General features: G+C 48.3%; 1 protein-coding gene across 2 annotated transcripts; it reads right to left on the reverse strand.

Annotated features, from left to right (window-relative positions):
• Positions 1 to 1,372: 1,372 nt before the first annotated feature.
• Prdm8 (PR/SET domain 8) lies at positions 1,373 to 21,807 on the reverse strand. Of its 2 annotated transcripts, XM_041671655.1 has the most exons (5): positions 21,273 to 21,807; positions 7,607 to 7,739; positions 5,237 to 5,457; positions 4,161 to 4,389; positions 1,373 to 3,724 (listed from the first exon to the last, which is right to left on the reverse strand). In XM_041671655.1, the coding sequence occupies exons 3-5, from the start codon at positions 5,453 to 5,455 to the stop codon at positions 2,097 to 2,099; spliced, it is 2,076 nt and encodes a 691-aa protein (XP_041527589.1). In that variant the 5' UTR covers positions 5,456 to 5,457; positions 7,607 to 7,739; positions 21,273 to 21,807; the 3' UTR covers positions 1,373 to 2,096. The 2 variants fall into 2 exon arrangements, with proteins under 2 accessions (XP_041527589.1, XP_041527590.1); XM_041671656.1 differs by lacking the exon at positions 21,273 to 21,807 and having other exon boundaries at positions 7,607 to 7,833.
• Between the last annotated feature and the right edge of the window lie 739 nt (positions 21,808 to 22,546).

The raw sequence follows: 22,546 nt of genomic DNA on the forward strand, positions 1-22,546 counted from the left end.
TTGGTTCCCTGGGAAACAAAACACAGAAACCCCTCTTGAGTGCTAGAAGTAATTTAAAGGCACCAGAACATGTGTCGCTGGTTCTCCAGATGACATCAATAAGGCCACATCAGGCACCCCAAATGTTGTGGATAATGGCAGAGGATGACCCCACCCAAAGTTAGCAGAGGTGATTGTTGGACCATTCTTTTCATCCGCATCTTGAGCAGGTTGACTGTAATATCATTGAACTGCTGTGTGGGAAAAATGAAAACCGACTTTAAAGAAATATCTTAGCAACATGGATCTAAGGAAGCCAACCAACTTTTCACCAAACTCGGTCACACTCCCTGAATAATTTTACTAGGCCTACACCTACTCTTTACAGGCTCCCTACTCTAAATACAACTTGCTGTCTGATGGTCTTAAAATACTGCAGGTTTCAAAATCCTTTAGGGAAAAGTTATTGGAAAGTCTCGAAATGAAGACCTTGGATGAAGATCCCACTAGAAATCTATCCACAAACATCCTTTAGAGGTAAGGGGGAAATCAACAGAATGTGAAAGTGTGTGTGTGTGTGTGTGTGTGTGTGTGTGTGTGTGTGTATGTATGTGTGTATGTGGCGGGGGTGGGGGGGAGTGTAGGGGTGTGATGGCTCCACCTCTGAAGAAATAAGTCTGCTCCTGGGGTGCGAGGATGCTGCTCAAGGAGGTTCATTGGCCCTTTGGCTTTTAGTGTAAAAGCTACAGTGCATACCACAGACACATACACAGATATTCTCTGAGAATTGTCGACAGTAGAGGACAGGGAAGTTTTTCATAAAGAACCAGTTGATTCTTCAGTATATTCATCTCAAGATCACTCCCAGTAAAACTGGGCCCTTTAATACACACTGACTATGATCAAACCATGATCTTTAAAGCCTGATTACTAGATAAATTCTCCTTGGAGTCCTTAATGGAGGACAGAAACAGAAAGTTCTAGGAACTTCCCATGGTGGAAGCATCACTAGTAGATCCTAAAGTGGGTTTTTGTTTCCTTTTTTAAAATTTGTTCTCCCAGATGCTGTACAAAAATTGGTCATATGTGTGAAGATGTATTATCTTCCTTCTGGAAGGGATGCTGACACCATGGTAAGTTAGCTGGATGGCAAGTGCTAAATGACTTGCCCTTGGTCACTCAGCCTAACACTCTTCAACTACAGAATTTTCAAGTGACAGTCAACACTCCTGTTTTAGGCTCAAATAAATGAAGATGACACAGGCTTTGTGGGATCTCACTGCTACTGCCTCCTCGCTTCTTCTCAAGGAATCAATGGAGATACATTAACTACCTAAAGTATACAGACCTGCAAAAAAAATTTAAAAACTTTTCAAATATTTGCTTTGAAGAAAATAGTTATTTATTGACAAAGCATCCAACATACCTGGATAAACTATAAAGTTTAATAAATCTTTTGGGGATAAAAGAAACACATAACTATCCAGACTCCATTTCACTGCCACAAAGTTACACTTTGTATTAAAAGGAAATACATATTTACATAATTGATGACATTCTTCATTGAAGTCCATAATCATTTCATGATACATGCACTTCCCCCTGGAAACTTAAATTGAACGGTGACCCCCTTTTTATTTCTTTTGTTTATTTTTGTAAGAACACAGCTGACATCAGGAAATGCAGAATGCATCTCACCTTCCTCTAGTCCTTTATATCTAAAATAAATTTTGTTCTTACATAGAGTTATTACATCTAAACCATAAGTGCTTAATAATTTAAGTAGAAACGTATGGCAAATGCATCAATATGTTGCAATATATGACATTTTTTAAAATGTACCTTTGTTTTTTTGAGAAAGTGAAAATCCGTGCATTCAAAAGAAAATCCCCTCAAACAACCCACCCGATCCAAAACCCACCATCCTGTCGTGTGCGTGTGTGTTCCAAGTTAAACATTTGGATGATGAGGCCCCTGGCCAGGGGAAGGACCTTTGTGTGCATGTGTTTAGTTGCAGTGTTTGGGGGCACAAGGAAGTGGTGGATGCCCTTGCGTGTCTGCTCCCGCAGGTGGCTTGACTGTGCGTGCACACGCGTGAAAAGCCGGGGTCCTTCTGATCAATTATGCGAGGTCATGTGCCTGGAGAGGTGGTGGCGCTCCCTGAAGGACTCGTTGCAAATGGGGCACTTGAGTTTCTCCTCCCGCCGGCGCTTCACCAGGGGTTCCATGGCATACTCCTTTTTGTGATGAGACCGCATGTGGTACACCAGGTCGGAGGTCATGCGGAAGGAGGCGTTGCACTTGGCGCACCAGTTCTGCGCGGGCAGACACAGCGAGGTGAAGGAGGGCGGCAGCAGCGTGAGCGCCGAGGGTAGTTGCAGCTGCAGGGGCCCCGCGGCTGCAGCCGCCGCTGCCGCCGCCGCGGCCGAGCTCTTGGGCCAGAAGGCGGTGGCATAGAGGAAGGGGCTCTGCTTGGGCAGGCCACCGCCGCCGCCGCTCGCCAGGGGCCCGCAGGCTCCGTTCAGGTCCGCGGCCCCCTGCAGCTTCACGGCCAGTGGATCGGCTGCAGCCGGGTAGAGTCTGGTGGGGCCCACGCCGTCGCCCGGGTGGCACGGCTCGAGTGCACCCAGCTTCTGGCCCAGGACCAGCGGAGACAGCTGCGAGAAGGAGCGGGCAGGCTGAGAGAAGGCGCTCTTGCGCTCGTCCGATGCAGCCGCCTGACCGCCCCCCGCGGTCCCCGCGGTTCCCGCGGTCCCCGCGCCGCCACTGCCGCCCAGCTGCGACACCGAGGTGAAGGCGCTACCGCGCGCGGGGCTCCCGCCCTCCAGCCGGCCAGGCAGAGCGCCTCCGGGCCGCGGGGCCAGCAGCTTCTCGGCGACGCCCGGCGACGCGGCCGCGGGCGTGGATGAGCCACCGCCACCACCACCGCCGCCGCCTCCCGCGTCGGGGTCCTCGGCTGTGCCTCCCGCGCCGTCCGCCGCCGCCTCCTCCTGCAAGCCCGCCGCGCGGCCCGCCTTCTTCACCTCCACGAAGGCGCTGCGCTTGGCCTCGCCGGTCTCCGGGCTGGGTGGTGCGAAGAGCCGCCCGTTGTCCTCCAGACCGAAGTAGCTGCCCGCGGCGCGGTACTGTTGCGGGGTGCACACCAGCTCTTCCTTGGAGGCCAGCGGCCGCTCCGAGAAGCGCGCACGGCCACCCGCCAACCCCGCGCTGCCGCCCTCCGCAGCCACCTCCTCCGGGAACCTTCTCTTTCCTTTGCAGCCGCCAGCGGCGACGCCGTCGGGACTCAGCTCCGCCTCCTGGTGGCCGGTGCGGCCACCGCCGACGCTTGGGGCCGCCGAACAGCTGCTGCCTCCCCGGGAGTTTTCCAGTTCCCGGGCCAGGTTGTGGAAGTCCGTGGACGGTTTGGCGCTGCCGGCACCTGCGGCGGCTTGTTGGTTGCTAGCCTCCGGGGACGGCGCCGGGTAGTGGTGTATGGGACCGGCTTTGCAGAACTTGGGGCCCGGGACCAAGGGCGCCTCCTGTTGCTGCTGCTGTTGTTGTTGCTGCTGCTGTTGTTGCTGCTGCTCTTTGCCACCGCCACCGCCGCCAACGTGGTCCTTGGAGCCCACACCGACACCTTGCTGGTCTTGGGGATTCGCATCAGCATTATGAAGTCTCTTGGGGCAGCGGAATCGCAGATGCGCCACGTAGGGGAACTCAAACTGGAAACGTTGGCTGCATTCCAGGCATGTGTAAGGGGACGACCCTGCTTAGTGAGCAAACAACGCACACGCGCGCGCGCGCACACACACACACACACACCACCACCACCACATGGTTAGTCAGCATTACCCACAGGCCATTTAACCATCATCCCCATAACAAATCCACTTTATCTTCCTGGGCTGAGTGCCGAGGAGAGAATATATTGTCCTACTTGGTGCAACTTTTCTTCTTGACTTGGTGAAGTATGTTTATCAACCCAGATGCACACCAACTTTTCCTTCCCTTTCTGTCCCAGCTCCATTCTAGACAAAAACCTCAGAAACTGCCTCTGTCCTTTGAGGTGGGCAAGAGAAGCAAGGTGCGCCCAAGGAGCCTGGGTTTGTCCCAGCTGTTCCTTGCGCTTCTCCCCCCCTGCCGCCCCCCACCCCCACCCCCCGCTAGCGACCGACCCACACGCAGGTAGCAAGCCAACCTACCGTTCATTTTGTGGGATCTAGAGGGATAGAGCAAAAGTAACTCAGTCAGTTCTTTCCCGTACCAAACGAGTAGCTCCTCGTCTTTGGCAATCCTTCGGAGAGAGCGGTAAAACAGCTGTCCGTTTTTTATATATGCTTCGAGGTTCTGTTCTTCTTTATCTCTGGCTGATTGGACCAGCCGTAGCCACATGAGACCTTCTGAGGAGCCATTTGTTGCAGAAGTGTCTACCTATAATGTTTTAAAAAGACAAGAAGGGGCGTCCATGTGAAAGACAGAAACTAGAAAAACTAGGGCTTTTTCTTTTTGGTTTTTGCTCTTTCCAAACATCCGTACCCAAGTTTACAAAACTTGACGAGAGTCGGACCACACCCCTATATTTGCAGCCAATGGGCAAGATAACGATCCTTTGTAACATTAAGTTAGTTTTATAGATTAGCCTACTGAGAATTTCTTTTTTCAGTCATCACAGAATGGAGAGAATTTCGTGTGTTTCAGAAGTAAAAAAGCAAGTTTGGATCTTAGAAATTATTCTATGGCACCCCTGCCCATCTTCCTAGCCCTGGTTTGAAGGACTGACAGGTTTTCTTCAAAAAGAAAGACTAGGAAATGTGAGGCCTGTTGCAAACACAAACGTGGATTTAAAGATGCTTGGTTGCCAAAACAATTACCATTTATTTAAATACAAACTCTGAAGACCAACTAATCCTGACTAAAGAAAGTAACGTTCAGAAAATGAGGAGACTTCCCAGGTTAGAAAACAAACATACTGGAGACTTGTAAAAGCACTCCTAGGGAGTAGTACTTCTCAAGTAAATAGTCCCAGCCAGAGAGGTCCCTACCTCCAGCAATTTAGGAACTGCTAATCTGCCTGGAACCAATTTACGAATCCTTAGTATTTCCAGTCAAATTTTCTCAGAAAATCAGTTGATAATTTGAGTCTAGTTCTTCTTTTCTAATATTTACAGTGCTCACTATGATTGCTCAAACTGTCTCACTGTCCTTAGGATGGTTCCTTGCTTACTCCCAACAGGGATGCTTGCCCCCAGACAACTCCACAGTAGCAGCTGAGACTTACCCGGAAGATGTAAGGAACTGTTCTCTTGTCAGTGGATTTGAGTGCTATGAAGGCAATGCTGTCGTAGAGGGAAGTATGACTCAGAACACAGGGCCCGAATATGGCATTCTCTGGGATGTCGCAGGTTGTATATACACTGGTAAAAATATCTGTCAGGCATTGCTGGACAGCCTTGGCATCTCCATCCCACATGCCTCTCTGGATGCCTGAATCCTCCATCACTGGAGACAGATACACAGGACAAGAAGCGAGTTGTTATTGCCTTTCCTGCTATGAACCCTGGCAGAGCGTTTCCGCTACGAGACATATTTTCTTTGCACTTGCCGGCTTTTTTACAGTGCTCCTATTTTAAGAATAAAGCAGAACAATCTGGCAGGTTTTAAAGACGCCAAGTTCGAAGTATTATTCTTTCCTCTTAAATATCTGGAAAGGGAAGCGTGAGATCACGCTTCCTGCTTGAGAAAAAGAAAATAAAGAGCGTGTGAACGCTAGATCACATCTACATTACTCCTGGATGCATTGGCTGAGGATTTGGGGTGAAAGGGAGGGTATTTTTTTCTAACCAGCATATATAGATTTTCTTTCTGATTGAATACCAAAGCCCCCAAAACTTCTAGCCCTTGGGGGAAAGTCCTGTCTTCCTGTGCACTGGACCTGGTGCCTCGATCTAATTTCTTCTTTTCTTCTAATGAGGGGAGCAGCCTTAGCTAGCAGGCGGCGGGGACAACGGAGCATGGCGAATGGATTTCAAGTGGAGTGTCAGGGCCACTAATTCTGTGTCAGCTAACCTTTCTCTGCAGCCTACAAGAAGGGATGCATGTCTGCTCATTACCATAATCCAGCACTGTCCCTCCGAGGCTTTAATTAAAAGCAGCAAGCAGAGGTAATTATTTTTTTCTCGACATGCTTATTTATGGATGAGGATGAATCCCAGTTACCTTGTTATACAAGGGGGTGGATTGAGTCGCTTGTGGCCCATGAAGCGAGCAGGTATAGGGCAGGTCTGATGTGTCCCCTGTCTGAAATACAGTGTGTCATGATTGGTGAGTGTTCACATCCCTGGATACCACCCTGTTTGGGCAAGAGGGGGCAGCCCTGCTTGAATGGTCCTTAGTGGTCCTTCCAGCTGTTTAATCCGCAGCAATTTAGAAAGCAATGCCCCAGTGGAGGGCTCTCTATTAAGCTGTCATACAGGGATGGTTTCCTTCCTCAGCCGTTGGCCACCCCCTACAAAACTTAGCACTTAAAGGAAGCAGTCGTCTAAGATATTTAAACTAGCTTTTAGCTGGCCATGCCATTTTTCTAAGTGATCTAATGAATCTTCTAAGTTGATTTTTCCCTAGTAATTTCGCCATTGTGATCTCTCTGTATTTATGTAATCTAAGTGACGGGGGAAGCTTATTCTTTTCTTTTACAGCTAGCGGCTCATTAAAGAACAATATTGCCGATGTGTATTTTTTATATCAACATCTACTAACCAATTAGTCTTACAAAAGTGATTAAAAGGTAATGCCTGAAACTTTGGCCAGCCTCCTTTCTACTCACTCTTCCGTATGATCCAAATGGCAAGAATATTTTCCAGACAGCAGGGATAAGGAAATAGCCACAAAACGGAAAGTTTTGATGTTACACTCTGTCCTGGATGAGTTCGATTCTTTCTTTCTCTTTTGGTTTCCAATTGCAGACCAAATACCTTACAGAATACAGGTTCTCTTGCCTCCTTTTCGGCAGAATCCCATTCTCTCCCCAGCTGCCTGCATTCCAACATTTCGTACCTCGATTTCTGCCCCGCTTTTGCCAGTGTCTTACACGGAAGCATTTCATTGTGACAGGAGATCGCCCACTACTTCGGCAACAGCAGGGACGCAGTCATTAAAATGCAGTCCTATCTAACAATACAGCGAAAAGGTCCCGCGCCAGGGCTAATAGCGGTCGGTGATGCCAAGGTGGCCGCCAGGACGCAAAGCAGCCACAATAAGCGATAGACAGAGCCCAGCTAGCCTTTCACAGTGCGACGCCCATCTCTAGGCCCCGGGTTCTCTTCCTTCGCAGATACCCCTGGGAAACCTAGAGACCGGTGGACTTGCTGAAAACCCTGTAGCTGCCCTCGCTGCTTCCTGATACTCTCCCTCTACTCGGGGCTGGCATTGTCTTGCGGCCGCGAGCTCCCCAGTCCCTGGCTTCTCTGGTAAAGTGCTCCCACCCGCTCCTCCCTTTGTATAATCTTATTGCCCGTGCAGATAACATTCAGCAATCGTTTCCCTTCTATCTTCTAGATAACGAGGAGAAAGGAGGCAAATTTTGCCTCACTCTTTCCACTCAACCTGCTCTTTTCCCATCCCCCTCCCACGTCAATGCAAATAGACTTACCAGAAATAAGGTCAGGACCGAGTCGCCCAAATAAGGCCACCTGGAACCGAGAGGGTGCAACCCAGTGTTCCTTCCTGCCTATTACATTAGTGTATCTCCATGTCAAGAGGTGTCGGTGTCAGTCTTGTAGGTTCTGTCCAAAGAGAGAAGAGAGATGCAGATAGAAAGATGAGAGGAGAGAGAGAGAGAGAGAGAGAGAGAGAGAGAAGAGGCGAGTTGTACAGATGGACCCGATGCAATGACTGACTGGCACGCAGACACACACTTTTTGTTTGCTGCACATAATCTGCCCAATGACGCGTGACAGCCCACGTCCCCTCCCTTTAACTCTTTCTGGTCTGGGAGCTCCCTCCGTTGCTGCAAGCCTAGCTTCTCCAGCCTGCCAGCGCCAGGCAATTCCTGAGCTCCTTCCCCAAGGGGCACAGACTCCCCAAGAGCAGCCTGGGTTGCCTTCTCCAGTGGCTGGGGCATTCTGAAACTCCTAGGGTGGCAAAGTAAGTTTCAGGCTCTGGAAGGAAGGTACCAGAAGGAGCAGAGTGCTTCTTTTCCGTTTTGCTGGGAGGATCTAGGACAAGGAACTGGCTATATTGCCAGTACCTGGACTACTCACATAAGTCCCCAGAGTTTAAGTGTTGTGCACTCCTCCCTCAAAAAATAAGGGTGTGTGAGAGAATTTACCCCCCCCCCCCCCCCCGGGCTTCTCTGGCTATTGAGTTGCAGTTAACCTGTGAAGCTAGTGGTCTAGGAGATGACAACCGGTCTCTTAAAAAGCTTTCTCCCTACCTAGCAGGAAGACTTGTGTAAATTCAGGGGACCAGGGGGTGCACTTTGTGGGAACTTCACTTAGTCCTCTCCGGGCCCAAGGGATGGGGTACAAAGATAAATCCGGAATGCTGCCACACCTCCTAAAGGGATTTGGGTAGTCTTCAGGTCCCAGGACAAGGGTCCCTGAGTGATATGAGCTGCGAGAGCGTTGCTGGGAAGAGCCTGAGTCGTTGGACTCAGGCGTTAAAGCTTTTCACCCTCTGTGTGGTGTTCTGTGTGGTCCCCAAGGGGTTCCATAATGGGAACTGCGGGATTCTAAGACCTCGGGGTAAAAGAGGACGGTTCAAAGTAAAATAAAAATTATTGCTGAGACGGTCTCTCAAGAGCTTTTCTCATCCAGCCACCTATGGAAGAGTGGATGGAGTCGCAGGAGTGAGGCTGTCTCGGGGGCCTCGTTTGTGCTCTAAGCCACTTAGAGGCGCTGGCTTGTCCTTTAGAGCAGCAGCTGATGCTAATGACTTGAGGTCTTTGACAGCCCCGAGAGTTTACCCATTCTGCAGGGGCCACAACACAATGACGCTGGGGGCTCTTGGGCTGTTTTTCTCTGGTAGTCTTTCTGTTCCAAGGGAAGAAAGGCCTTCGAGTGGCACAGGCGATCCCTCAATTCCCACACCGCACTCTCACCACGGCATTCAGTTGGGCAATAGGTCAGGCTTAGTATAAATTCAATTGCATAGTGTTCTCGCTAAAGGGCAAGAGGCAAGACCAGGATTTAAGGCGACAGTCCCTGTCCCTGCCTCTCAGTGTGAATGTGTGAAGGGTTGGCAAAGAGCAGCTGAGAGTATGATCCTCATGCAGTTCCGAGACCTCTCTCTGGAACCGTGGAGGCCAACAAGACACCAGTGTCTTTCCTTGCGGGTACCTGCGGCAAGGGAGGAATGGATATTGGAGGAATGTAAGGAATTTCCTAGAAGTTCACTTGTCTGGAATCCTCTCTCCTCACCTTCCCTAGAGAGTTGCCAGTCCTGCTAAGACAGAACTCCTGACTAGAATTAAGCTGGGGCTACAGGGGGGAAAAAAAGACACCATGATCACAGACCAGGAAAAAGGTCAACATTCTCACTTGACTTCCAGGTGGACTACTGACATTTTAAAGAAAGTTCTTGAACAGCAGCTCTTCTTCCACCTAAAGTGTCTTTTCTACTCTGTAAGTAGGTTCAGTTTAAAATATCCAGGTGAAACAGTTCAGTTAAATGGCAGTCTTCAGATATATCCATGTAAGAGGCTGCAGCTGTATTCAGCCACCACTTTTCTTATGACTCCATTGGTTTCCCCTCATTCTGAACCCTCGGCACTCTCTTCTCCTCTTCCTCCCCCTCCTCCTCTTCTACTTCTTTCCCACCTCATCTCCTCCTCACTCTTCTCCTTGTCCCCTTTCTCTCTCATACACACACAGCGTCCTCATATTGATATTTAAGAGAATTCAAAATGTGAAAAGAGCTGTCTCCAATCTGGAAAACAAGCCCCTGGGTAAAAGAATATAGACAAAATATTTATAAGTGAAGATATTTGAGAGAAGAAAAGACATGGAAGACCAGAAAGGCCAAGAGGTAAGCAATACAAAGGCATGTTAGAAATCAGTCCTAGGGCTGGAGAGATGAGACTAGGCTCACAACCAAAGCCATAAGAAACTCAGTTCTCGGAGACCTGTGGTAGTGTAGAACCCAAGGCTTGATTCAGGTAACACAGTTATCAGTGGGAGGCCTGCTGGGGAACTTAGTTCCATTGATGAGTTGAACAGTACAGCGCTTTGTGTCTGCTTTGATTATCATTTAGAAAAGACAAAGTTTGCTTGTCCCAGAAAACATCTTCTGCCCATGCACTTCAACAATCTGTGTACATCCTGTAAAAACCCCAAACACTCATTCCACTCCAGGAGGTAGGTTTCTAGAAAACCAGCTCTAAATGGAGGCTGTGTTTCTTGTATCTTACTTTCTTTCCCCTCTAGTGTCATGTCTCCTTTCTCTCTGTGTACATCTCTGCTCAAGTACTGAATTCTTGGTTCTACCTGGTGAGAAATAAAGAATGACTCTGGTATTTAAGGTGGGAGTCGATGAGCTTGACTTTCAAATCTAAAGCTAGAGGGAACCTAGAATTCAGTCCATCAGGGAAGAGGAAGGCCCACCTTCCTCAAGTTCTCTACCACTTCCAGTCCAGAGGAAAGATTTTTTTTTTTTTAAGAATCTGACCAACAGATGTTTTATTTCACTTTTTTTTTCTCATCCTCTTTGTGAATTTCCTTCCTGCTTTTGGGTTAAAGTATCTACGTTTTAAAATCCCACAATTTTAAGGATGTGAGTTGCCCTTTGGTTTGAAGATCAAACGCATGACTGGCATATCCAAACAAGCAGCTATACTGAAATCCCAGCTTCAGAGGTCTCCAATATTGTAAGCAAGTGGTGTGCATTTTATTTGGTAATATAAATGGTCAAAATGACAATCGATCATTAATAGACTCCACAAATGATTGTATATTCTAGCAGTGTGTGGGCTAAGGAAGCACACACACTACTTTGAAATCACTTACTGGATTTCAGCAATGCTAAATGAAGAGATGAGACATTTATCTGGCCTCAGACAGCGCTATAAAAATACACCGCAACTCAATGGTTTTATGCAATGACATAGAACACTGGGTTTATGAATGTACTTGGAGCTCTTTCCTTGGGGTTTATTTCCAACTAAATATGGAGAAGTGCCACCATAATGAGTACGGGCACTTCTCTGCTCTGCTATGGCGAGGTTCTCTGCAGCTGTGGGGAAAAAACACCCATGTAGACTATGGCAGAGAAGGTGAGAGACGCTGACAGATGAGTATTGAAGTGGCCCTTTTTATGACCTAAAGGAGAGAGTAAGGAAAGAGCCAGAAGTGAAATTTGGTTCTCAGTGAATTTATCCCTCAGGTGTCAGAAGCAGGGCCTCACATATGTAAAAGGTCCATCATAGGAGACAAAAAAAAAAAAAAAAAAAAAAAAAAAAAAAAAAAAAAAAAAGATATCTCCAAGAAATCACTGAAGGATTGGCCCCGGGTGGCAAGAACCCAGTGTTTTTCTGCCTGTCTAGATCTTAGTTTCTATCTCTGATTCTATTGCCAAAGCAATTCACCAGCACAGTCTTGGTGATCAAAAGACTTATGCAATTGATAGTGAACAGAAAATTATTCTTAAAGATGAAGGGAGCATTATTCTCAGAGATGAAAGGATGTCCACAAAGCAGAGGGTGGCAGCTCTTCCTATTCTAGTTAAGTTCCCCCAGGGATGTCTGCAAAAGGGGTTGTCAGAGTTGGGGGTGGGGAAATTTCCAGGTACAGCAGGATACTATCTCACCTCATCACTCAGAATAAGGAGTTTTCTAAGGGAAAAAATATGACTGATGATTTGCACTTAGAAGCAAAAACACTGCTGCTGGTTTGGGAGAAACACCTGCCAGATACCCAAACTATTGATGGGGGTTTCAATTCATTTTCTTTTCCTTTTCTGGGGGGGGAGGTAGTGGGGTAGGGGTGAGGTGAGACATGGTTTCCTTGTTTAACCCTGGCTATCCTGGAACTCACTCCTAGACTAGGCTGGCCCCCAAAACAGAGATCTGTCTGCCTCTGCCTCCTGAGTGATGGAATTAGAGGCTTGAGCCACCACACTAGGCTGCCAATTTCTTTCATTCTTAGAATGATACTTGGTGACTTAAAAGAGAGAGGGAGAGATTAATCTGATTATTTGTTTTATATCTTGCTGAGAATAAAGGTTCACCAAAATCAAGAGCACAAATCTGTGTTTTACAAGCATATGTGGTAAGCTCATTTTGGGTCTATGGCTCTCTTGGGATATTACTGTCTTAATAACCACTGGATGGTTATTAAAAAAAAAGTGCTTTCTGGTCTGGTCCTGGGAAATTATCCATCTTATGGGATGGATAATTCTATACCCTGTCAGGAAGAAGTTAATATTCCTGATTCTTCACTCACTCTGACTCTTCAGAGGGGAAAAAAGGAAAGAAAGAAAAAGAAAGGCTTTCCGTCCTTCCGTTCTTTCTTCCCTCAACTGTCTTTAGTGCAGTTGTAAGTGTAGACACTACCACCATTGGTGCCATTATGATTGCAAGCTACCTTTCCAAAGTTTAAATCCTCCTCCGAGGGATTCTGAGTCCCAGCTACACTTGTCTTGGGGTTGACCTGAGAGCTAGTTAGTCTTCAACAGCACGTGTCATTCATGCCTTGCTCTGCCATCCTTTCCTGGGCATGAGTGGCAGCCTACTGGCTCAATGGCTTCTGAATATAAGTTCTAGAAGACAATATATTTAATCTAAAAATGACTACTTTACACTCACCTGAATGGGGAGAATATGTGAACCAAGTCAAGTATATTGACCTTAGATGTACCCTAGATGAATATCTGGAGATCTATCAAGGGACAGCTAGTTTTCTATCACCTCTGTAGATTCTTGGATGCTTCCCAGACTCTGACAGCGCTGACCCCCAAGGGCTCTATACAAGGTGAGCAGGACAGGAGAACAGCAGGTTCCAGTGAGCTGCTCAGCCCTTCTCTCCAAGGCCAGGCGGGGTAGGATTGCGGAATGTCTAACTGTCAAGAGGGAGATTCTTGATGAGGCTGGCCTAAATCTGGAGAATGTCACCAAGCTGAGAGGCTCTACAACAAACTTCTTCACACAGCCAGGAGAAAGACCATCCACCCCATACCTCAGTTCAAACTGTAACTCTAAACCTCAGGCAGATTCATCCCCTGGTGTCTGACCCCAGCTGGCCTTCCCAGCCGATCAACACTTACACTGCAAGGAACTGTGTTACAGGGAGTGAGCAAGAAAAACATTTCTTCTCTTGGGGGAAGGAGTCTAGCCAGAGTGTACACATAATCAGGCCTTCTTAGCTGGGAATTTGCTAATGATGATATAGTTGTTGAGACCTTTGGGGGTGGGAAATGATATCAACAATAACAATAGTGAGAAAAACACATTGTTTTGCAAGAGTCCTAGAAGTCCTCTGGAAACCTAAATCACTCCCCTGCTTTTAGCCCTTTGAACTGCTGGACACACCATCTCCCATCATCTCAACGCCAATGGCCAACAGGTGTGACATACATTAGTTTAACATCAGTAGAGGATGTTTTCTCAAATGCTATGTGGAAAACCTATAACTTTCAAGAGCTTGTTAAACAGTACTTAAAATCACCAGCAAATATGGTTTTTGAAGATGAGAAGTTTATCAGAAGCTACAGTAGCATTGTAGGTGTCACAGACGACAGTGACTGTATTCTGTGAGATAGAGGAAACCCTGGGCAGTAGGGACTGACATGGATGCTTGTTTGTGCTTTTGAATGATTAGATGAGAAGCTACTTCTCAAACTGGTATGCTAGTCACCAGTAACAGGATAACCAATATATTAATGAGCCTCCGTAAGATTCTAACAAGAACTCAGTTGTTGTTGTTGTTGAGACAGAGTTTCTCTCTACCTTTGGAGCCTGTCCTGGAACTCATTCTGTAAACCAGGCTGGCTTTGGACTGACAGAGATCTGCCTGCCTCTGCCTCCCAAGTGTTGGGACTAAAGCCATGTGCCACCACCGCCAGCAAGAATTCATCTTTTTTTTTTAAATATTTATTATGTATACAATATTCTGTCTCTGTGTATCCCTGAAGGCCAGAAGAGGGCACCAGACCCCATTACAGATGGTTGTAAGCCACCATGTGGTTGCTGGGAATTGAACTCAGGACCTTTGGAAGAGCAGGCAATGCTCTTAACCTCTGAGCCATCTCTCCAGCCCAAGAATTCATCTTTTTAGAAAATGATTTACATTTAAAATTGCCAAATGACTCTTTTGAAATATTTCTAAGTAAACATAACAGACTCTGGTGACTGTAGTATTGTGATTTCCTAGGCCTCAAATTCAATGTAGGCCAAAACAACCATACACTTCATGGTTCTTCCTCTGTCTCCCTCTGGATGACTGTAGTATTTTTAGAGTAAAATTGAAATTCAAATATCTAGAGCTACAGATAGGGCAATCTCCAACTGGTGGCCAAATGCACCCCAAGCTGTGCCCGTATCCTTCATCTTATCCTCCACTCCTCTGAGTTTTGGCTTCTCTTACTTCAGATTGTTGTGTCTGCTGCTGAAGTGCACTCGTCTCTTGCCTTTAGAGCCTGTTCTAAAGCAGCTTCACCCTGTCCCCAAGACCTTCCCCTCCCAAGGAACTTAACTAAAGGCACACAGAAATGTAAATGTGTAGGGACCTATGCATACAGCCCCTGGAAGCCTGCAGCAAGGGAGGCCAAACAATCTCAGTATTGGCGTTCTTTCCACTTCAGGCTCTCTTTGTGTCCACGATGTTTGAAGGGTCATCTTCCATTCCAGTAACGTTTGCTAACCCTTTCTCCATATGCCTGTGTATTTACGACAGGGCATGAAGGTTGTCGAAATCTGCAATTAAAAATATGACTTTCTCTTACTTTCCTTGGTTGTGTGTCTGTAATGTACTCATTGCTCCTAGTTGCATGTCTTCATGAGACACTGTTTCGAGAACACAGTTCAGGGAAAGTCATAGGATAAAACCATTGGCCCCAGAGAGAACCAAAGTAATAGAGTTATGAAAGATATATTTTCGCAATATAATTTTACTGTGAAGAGTCTGTGGATAAGCAGCTGACTCTCAGCATTGTGCATGCGTTCTCGGTTTGTCTGAGGTCCTAGCATATTGTTTGCATACAAGTAGGGCTCCTCTGAACTTGTGGAGAAAGCCAATGCATTGTGACTGCAGCAGACTACATTTCCTCCCTACACTCACTAGGTGCTATATCCCAAGACCCCTTAAAATGGAATCTGAACTCAGAGCTTGGGAAGCAAGGCAAAGTATGGGCTCTGCTGCTAGATCTGAGGAAATTCTGATATCTGGATTCTCAGGTGCCCACATCTTAGCAGTAGTGACAGAGTTCAAAGTCTTCCAGAGAAAGCCAAACCACAGGCCTCAAGGAGGGAGCACCCAACAGTATTTCCCAGGCCTGAAGTTAGCTGGGGCTCTAGAATATTCGCTTAAATTCACCACAGTGCAGAGCTGTTGACCAAAGATGTCACCTGGCGTGGAGGAGACCGTCTTTAGAGAGGCATGGGGAACCTTGAACTTGGAGCAGGGACAGGCCAACCAGTATGCTTGGGGGCTCTCCTTAAGCTGAGGCCCAGAGAAATTCTAAGGGCCTGTCATATTTCCAGGACTGCCTAACCTCCCAAAACCTCCTCTCAATTCATGGCAAAGCTAGGCGCTAGGCGACTGTTGTTGAGGGGGGGTCTCCAGGGTGAAGCCTGCTCTGACAGTAATACTCCTTCACCTCTTCCCCAGCCTCATTCTCCACCTGCTATGGTGGAGAATGCATGACCTAGCCTTGGCAGGTCGCCCAGTTTTGGAGAGTGCTTGCCGGTGTTAGCACTCTCACTAGCTGGCTGCCAGTGACCTAGCTCAGCCTCCTATTTCCTGCAATTGAACTAGCTGGCAAGAGCTGCCTTGGGATTGCAGAGTTCTCGGTGAGGGAACCAGGGCGAGCTAGCTTTGGAAAGCCAGTTGCTGGGCAGATGGTAAGGGATTACTTCCAAGAGCCAGGGTTAGTTTCCTTTCAGTCTTTGACATCCTGGGGAGGTCTCAACGCCTTCATTAATGAACATCCTCCTTAGTTAGAAGCCTAGAGCATGGACCAGACCGAGAAGAAGCAGCATCTAAGGCACCAGCAGGTGCATTGCCCCACCTGAGGAGTCACACTGGGTTCAGTTCCTTGCTCTGGGAGCATCCGGACATGTGCTTCAGCCTCATCAAGGAACTCAAGGCAATGCAGGAACCATTCCACAGAGTTACTGTGAGGATCAAGTTTCTACTTAGCAAGAGCACAGAAATGCCTGGTATAGGGCAAATATCCAATGTCAGTGATGCCTGTGGTTACTGAGGCTGCCTCATGTCCTCATTGGGAATGCAGTAAAGTACACCCTTCACCTGTTTTCCAGGATGCTAAATGAAGGCTGAGGACTTCTGGATAGAGGCACGAGAAGATACAGCAAAATCCTACTATCTGCCTCTCCACCCAACCTTTTTCCAGGAATTTGCAGGAGACCAAGCTAGAAGGATAGAAGGAATAGACAGGGTCCCTCACTCATTCCCATTGAGAAACTTTGCTTCTGGCCTGGGAGATATCACTGGTCAGGGTGCCACATTAGATACAAGAGAAATCAGGGTAGCCTAGTCAGAGGTAAGACTACTCAGTTAGTGGATGGAAAACATGAGTGTGTTGCTGGGTAATTCAAGTGCTATCCTACCGTCAAAACCCAGGCCTGCAATGGTTGCGGGGTCACAAGTTCGCTAGCCCTGGCTGGAAAGAGGTGTCATGGTCCTCAGGTCCCCTGTGGGAAAAACCAAGCAGCTGGGTCTAGAGCAGCATCTACAGGGCCTGCTGCATCCACAGCTCCTTGGAGCACAGAGCACAGCATTTTCCGAGGGATGGTCCTCAAGCCACACCCTAAACACTATCTGGGATCTGGACCACTGGGCTATGCTCTCACTCCAACTTGTTTCTCCTCCCTCACCCCTCCCCAGCCCTAATACCTACATACTAGCCTAGCAATCACTTCGTGTTACTGTGCACATCCTCTGCAGCCAGGATTACATATGTTTGTCCCAAGCTTATAATCTTCAGCTATCTGAAATCTCCAGCCCAGTCCCTGGACCCAGAGACATTTGCTTCTCCTCCAAAAGGATAACAGACAGTAGTTAAGAGCTGTCTATTTGAGATGCTGAACACGTATATTTGAAAACTGTGTCTTGAGTTAGCAAGTTATGTGTCTGAGTGAATCACTTAACCTCTCTGAACTTCCAAGAGCAGGCTAGTAGTGTTTAGATCACAGCTCTGACTCTCTGCCAGTTTCTCTGCATTGCTGCTTCCTGTGAAGCAAGGGTAAACCTATGATGATAAAAAAAATAGTCACTATGTCAGCATAAGAATTAAGTGTGGCAGAACATTTGGCCTGGTACATAGGAAAAGGCCAGAGGTTAGTTGTCTGAAGCATCTGCATGCCACCTTGTGAGATGCTCAGGGAATATAACTTTTGAGTCTTAGCTCCATTATCTATTGTCACATGCTTTCTCCTTTCTAGAGAGAAATAAGATGCCAAGGTGCATGTTGGCATGTGGGTGCCAGTGTTCCTAAGAGAGGTAGGAGGAAGTTAGTGGCAGAAAACTGTGTGACATTTATGGAAGCTTTCTTAATTTTTTTCAGTTTCAAGGATCAGGATAAAATATGAAAAGTATAACAAAGGGGTATGGAACATGGAGGAGGAGGATATATATATATATATATATACACACATATATACATTTTATATATTTAAATGGACAATATATACTTAATATGCATTTATATATACATATATATTTAATGAAAAAATGGCATTTTAAAGATCAGAAAAGCAATGAATATGCCTGAAGAAGAGAGAGCCAACAACTGAGATTAGTTGGCTTCTCCTGGTGCCAGGCTTCCATGAGCTAGCTATGCATGTTATCTCTCTGTGCCCTTGGGAGGCACAGGGTGACACTGTACCTTAGGAACACAATGACCTTAGGGTAACGTTGTTGTAGAACAGGTTCTAAAGGCAGGGGGAGGGGCACATACTCTGGTAGCAGCTGCAGAACTCATCTGACTTAAGAGAAGCAAAACTCAGGAGAGGAAGGGAGAAGGCGAATGATAAGGGTGTGTGTGGAGATGGATTTGCCCTCTGGTAGAAGGCTGCCTTGTGTGGATCCCTTAAGAACTGAATTTAAATTCCAGTCTGAAAACGTTGCCTTCACAGAAGTGCCCAACTATCTTCCAGTTCAGACTCCTTCAGAGTGGGAAGCATGCCCGGGTCTCCCCAGATTTGTCAGTTTCTCTGTTCTTCAAGATTAATGCCCTTCTCTGGCTTTGGCTATGGAAGCACCCTTTTCTCTGCTTCCCTGATTAGCAGGATAACAACAATGAGGCCCCACTCAGCAAGACTTACAGAAAAACACAGCCTCTAACAGCCTTTGAGACCTTGTCCTTCTGCTCCTCACCCCGTGGCCAGACAATGTTGAAGCAGCACCAGCGAGGTGTATTTCATAAACGGCTGGCTCTCAGTGCATGCTCCATGCAGACCCTGACTAAAAAATGCTGTTAGCGGAGAGGCGAATCAAATCAAATCAAACCAATTCCTTAGTGTTTGACCCCAGGGGCAAAGGAGACACTGGTGAGAAGGAACCACAACTTGGAAAAAGATTTATTTTTCCTGGCCATAAATCTCACCCCCTTGTTCCTCTGCCCAACCAAGCATGATAAAGTCCTTTTCCATAAAGTATTCAGCATTAGAGCCACAAAGCTCCCCCAATCAGCCGCCATCTGCTTCTACCATAACTGCTGCTGCTACCGAAGCAGGGAAAGCAGCCGGAGAGAAAGGGGAGCGCTGCTAGTCTCCGGGACAAATGAGCCTCAATAGCTCTGGTTTGCCTTGTGTATCTGTATCTATAGAGACAGGAGAAGAAAGGCCGCATTATATTGATAAAACAATTGTAAAACAAAACATGGAAGAGGCATCTAAAGGGCAATATCGCATGCATCAGGGGTCCCCAGATAAAAGGGGAGCTAACAGATTTATAGAAACCTTTAATTGGTTTTCAATTGAAAGCTAAAGAGGGCTGGGGTGAAGCCGTGAAGAGCCGCAAAGTGCTCTCTCGTTCAGCCGTCTGGAGGCGTGAGCGACTTCACGAAGGAGAAAAGGGATGCAATGGATCTTGCCTCTTGAGCCTGGGAGCTTGGGGACTGATTTTTTTGTCAGTCTCTCTCCGCTCGCGCCCCCCCCCCCCCTCCAACCAATAAGGGGAGAGAAGGAAAGAGTGCAAAAGCCAAATAGAACTTCCCAGTTCCTTGTTAGAGAAATGTGCTCAACAAGGAAGACTAAATTGGGGCTCTAGTTGGTGTGGCCAGGCCTCAGAAAGAAAGAGCAAGCCCTGCCCTCACTCGCATCTCTCCAAAGCGCAGACTCAAGCTGCAGAAGGGGTCTTTCAGTACTCAGGACAGAGAGTGGTCCTAGCCGGTGCTTTCCGTGCAGAGCGAGTGTATTTCGCTCCCTGGCGCCTCCCCCCCACCCCATCCTGTAGCGCCCACCCACACAGCTACTCCGGACTTCGGTCCGTCTGTTCCTAAAGCTAATTTATTGGTCCAACCCTCCATTATCATTTTCAGCTTCCTAATTAATCAAAGATAAAAGGCAATGGCGCAGATTACGATTATGAGGGACCTGAAAGACGGTTTTGAATAAAATGGGAGAAGTGAAATATGATTAATTGAACGACAAGATAGTGAAATCTCAAGTGCGAGCAACAAGCCCCAGAGGAGTAAACTCTGATTCTTGCAAGCTGACCCAAACAGGAGGACAGTGCCAGCATGAGGTCACATGGGTTCGAAGCTTCGTAGGGAAAAAAGCTGGGTTTCCGACTTCCACTTCTAACCTGTCCCAGCCAACTGCTTCCCAACCCCCGCCGCAGGACCGCAGCTCCTGTCCAATTTCTGGACTCTTGCCTAGGGTTAACTCCATAGTAATTTAACGTGCACCCCAATTTCCCATTTGTCTCCCCTCACGGCTTCTTTTCTGCCCTCTCATATTTCTTTATGTTGGCTAAGGCTTCGTGGAATTTCAGGAAAGCCCGTCCGGGAGGTCGGAGACAGCGCACGAACTCCTGTAAGGGATCAACAGAGCCCTTGTCCGATGTTGCTTTTCAAAATTACGTGCAGGATTAAAAGGCAGACACCGCGTGGGCTAACAGTTTGCACTCGCTGGTCGTTGTGATTAATGTTTCCGAGGGGATTATTCTGAGAGCTTATGGAACCTGCTCTCAGGCACTGTTGCACGGGGACACTTAGGGATTAGAGGAGACCACAGTTGGGCGTGCAGGGTCGAGGCATCGCAGCCCTTAGTGTCTTTTCTCCATTCCTACCCTCAGCCCCAGCTTTAGTAGAAACGGAGAGGACTGGTCTGGGAGGTCAACTTTAGGTCTTTGGGGTGTCTTGGTAAAGGGAGGACTGTGTGGGACGTCCAGAATGCATTGGAAGGAAGGAACTCAGTATGAGGAGACAGTCCCCCAAGAACCCGGAGGCCCACATTCTGCAGATGCGCTGCTCCCCACCGTAACACTCAATCCCAAATCAAACACCCCATTTTTCCCATCATCATCAGAGGACAACTCCAGCTCCTCATGGTTGTCATACTTCCGGTTGATTGAAGGCACCCCACAGAGCAAGAAGTCGGGGCAGGAAACCCATCGCTATCCCTCCACATCATCTTCCAGGGGCAGACAAAACCTTCCTGAGCCAGTGTAGGGACTCTGGGGGAAATTACCGAAATGCAAGGGCCAGAGTAGAAAGAGAAACAGGAAGGTGGGGATTGGGGAGGAAGGGAAGCAAAGAGGGGAGGAGTTGGGGAGGCAAGGGGAGGGGAAGAATTGGGTAGGTGAGGAGAGGAGGGGAGGGAAGGGGAGAAGAGAAAAAAACGGAAAGCGTGGAGGGCAGTGAGAAGAAAACTGGGAAAGTGGCTTATCTCGCCTGGTGGTGGGCATTACCACTCTCGGACGAAAGGGGGAGTCCTTCCGGCCGAAGCAGCTTTTGGCTGCACCGGGTCGGGGGGCCTAGACACTGTCCGACTATGGAACAGGTTCTGGGTGCTGGGCGCCCTCTCCTGGCGGCTGCGCAGCGGCTCCCGCTGTCCCGTGGGTGGTCCAGCCCCAGCCCCGCCCTCGAAGGGTTGGGGAAGGAAGGTCAAGGGGGAGTGCGGGCGTAGTCCAGCTTCTTACCTGCGGAAAGCGGGGCGCTCAGTCCAGGCCAGCCGACTTCTGAAGTCCCGCGCTCGGTCTCCGGCGGTCCCGCCCCAATCCCAGCGTAGCCTCTCGGATCAGTGCTGGGCTCTTCAGCAGCAGCTGGGAGGGAGCGACTGCCGGCTGCTGCCGGGCGGCGTCTGGGGCCCCGCAAGTCGAGCGCAAGGAGCGGCCATCTGGAGCCTGGCGGCGGGCGGGGCGTGGGTGCTAGAGACCTGCTCTGCCTGCAGGACCCGAGGCCAAGGGCAGCGGCCTGCGGGTGGGAGCAGTCCCTGGTGGCAGCGGCGTCTTCCTTGTGGTCTCAGAGCTGACGGCGATCGTGGGAGGGCGTGTGTGAGGAAGGTGAGGAAGGCACGGCTCCTGGGAGGATCCGAGGTCTGCCCTCCTCAGGTAGCCCAGATTCGGGGCATCCCCTGATGTAGATGTGGCGGAAGCTTAAAGGATAGTCTAGCATCCCCCTGAGCTCCGCGGTTCTTCTAAGGTGGAGACCGTCACCTCCAGTCTCGCTCAGAACTGCGGTTAGTCTAGTCTTTAATTTCCCTTGCCTCCCACATAGTTCATCCTACCCGAGGAAACACCCCTCCTCTCCCCAAAGACGGGTTTTTTTGGACACGTCCACACTTTATCCCTAACTTGAGACAGACACTGGGAAAGGCATCTTCCTTGAGGAAACCGGTCTTTAGTTTCCTAAAGGTGGTGGCAGCGAGGAGAATCAGGGTTCCCCCGAAGCGTGGGAAGAACGGTGCACGTTTAACCTGGGGGTGGGTTGGAACTGTGGCGTCTCCCCTCCCCTCCTTTCATTTCAGATCTTATGGGTGCTTATTTAGTTTTTTTCTATACACTTCTAAGAGGTTTCTCTAGTGATGCCAGCTGAGAGCAAACTCGAGAAAGTAGAAAATAGGCGGGGCGTGCCGGACGACAGGGGACACATTTCGCGAACTCAAGTTTCTCCAGTTAAAGAGCTGTCTCTTAGACATCCTCAGCTTTATAGTCTTTAGGGTAACATAATGGAAGCTGATAGGGCTTATGGATAGTGAAGGACCGTCTGACTACAAAAATAAAATAAAGGGAAGACAGACCCACTGCTACCCCAAGGCATTAAAAGACACCCCCACCCCCAGCTGTCTCGTGTCCGGCAGAATGGCATTATGTAAAAGACCTGGCATGTCACCCAGTGGCACATCTGGTAGGTGTAGATGGCATTCATTAGCACGGGGCTCCCACTCTGCGGCATGCCAAAGCTCTGACAGAGA

The sequence above is a fragment of the Microtus oregoni genome, unplaced genomic scaffold (assembly GCF_018167655.1).
Source record: "Microtus oregoni isolate MIOR12 unplaced genomic scaffold, Mior012 000021F_ref0000039, whole genome shotgun sequence".
In the NCBI taxonomy this organism is placed as follows: Eukaryota; Metazoa; Chordata; class Mammalia; order Rodentia; family Cricetidae; genus Microtus; species Microtus oregoni.

Bases quoted from the DNA above. Each gene is read 5' to 3' on its own strand.
- Prdm8 (XM_041671655.1), bottom strand. From the start codon at position 5,455: ATGGAGGATTCAGGCATCCAGAGAGGCATGTGGGATGGAGATGCCAAG. The intron at 4,390-5,236 runs GTAAGTCTCAGC...AAAACATTATAG, and splicing joins CAGTTCCTTACATCTTCCGG to GTAGACACTTCTGCAACAAA. The intron at 3,725-4,160 runs GTAGGTTGGCTT...CTCACTAAGCAG, and splicing joins TAGATCCCACAAAATGAACG to GGTCGTCCCCTTACACATGC.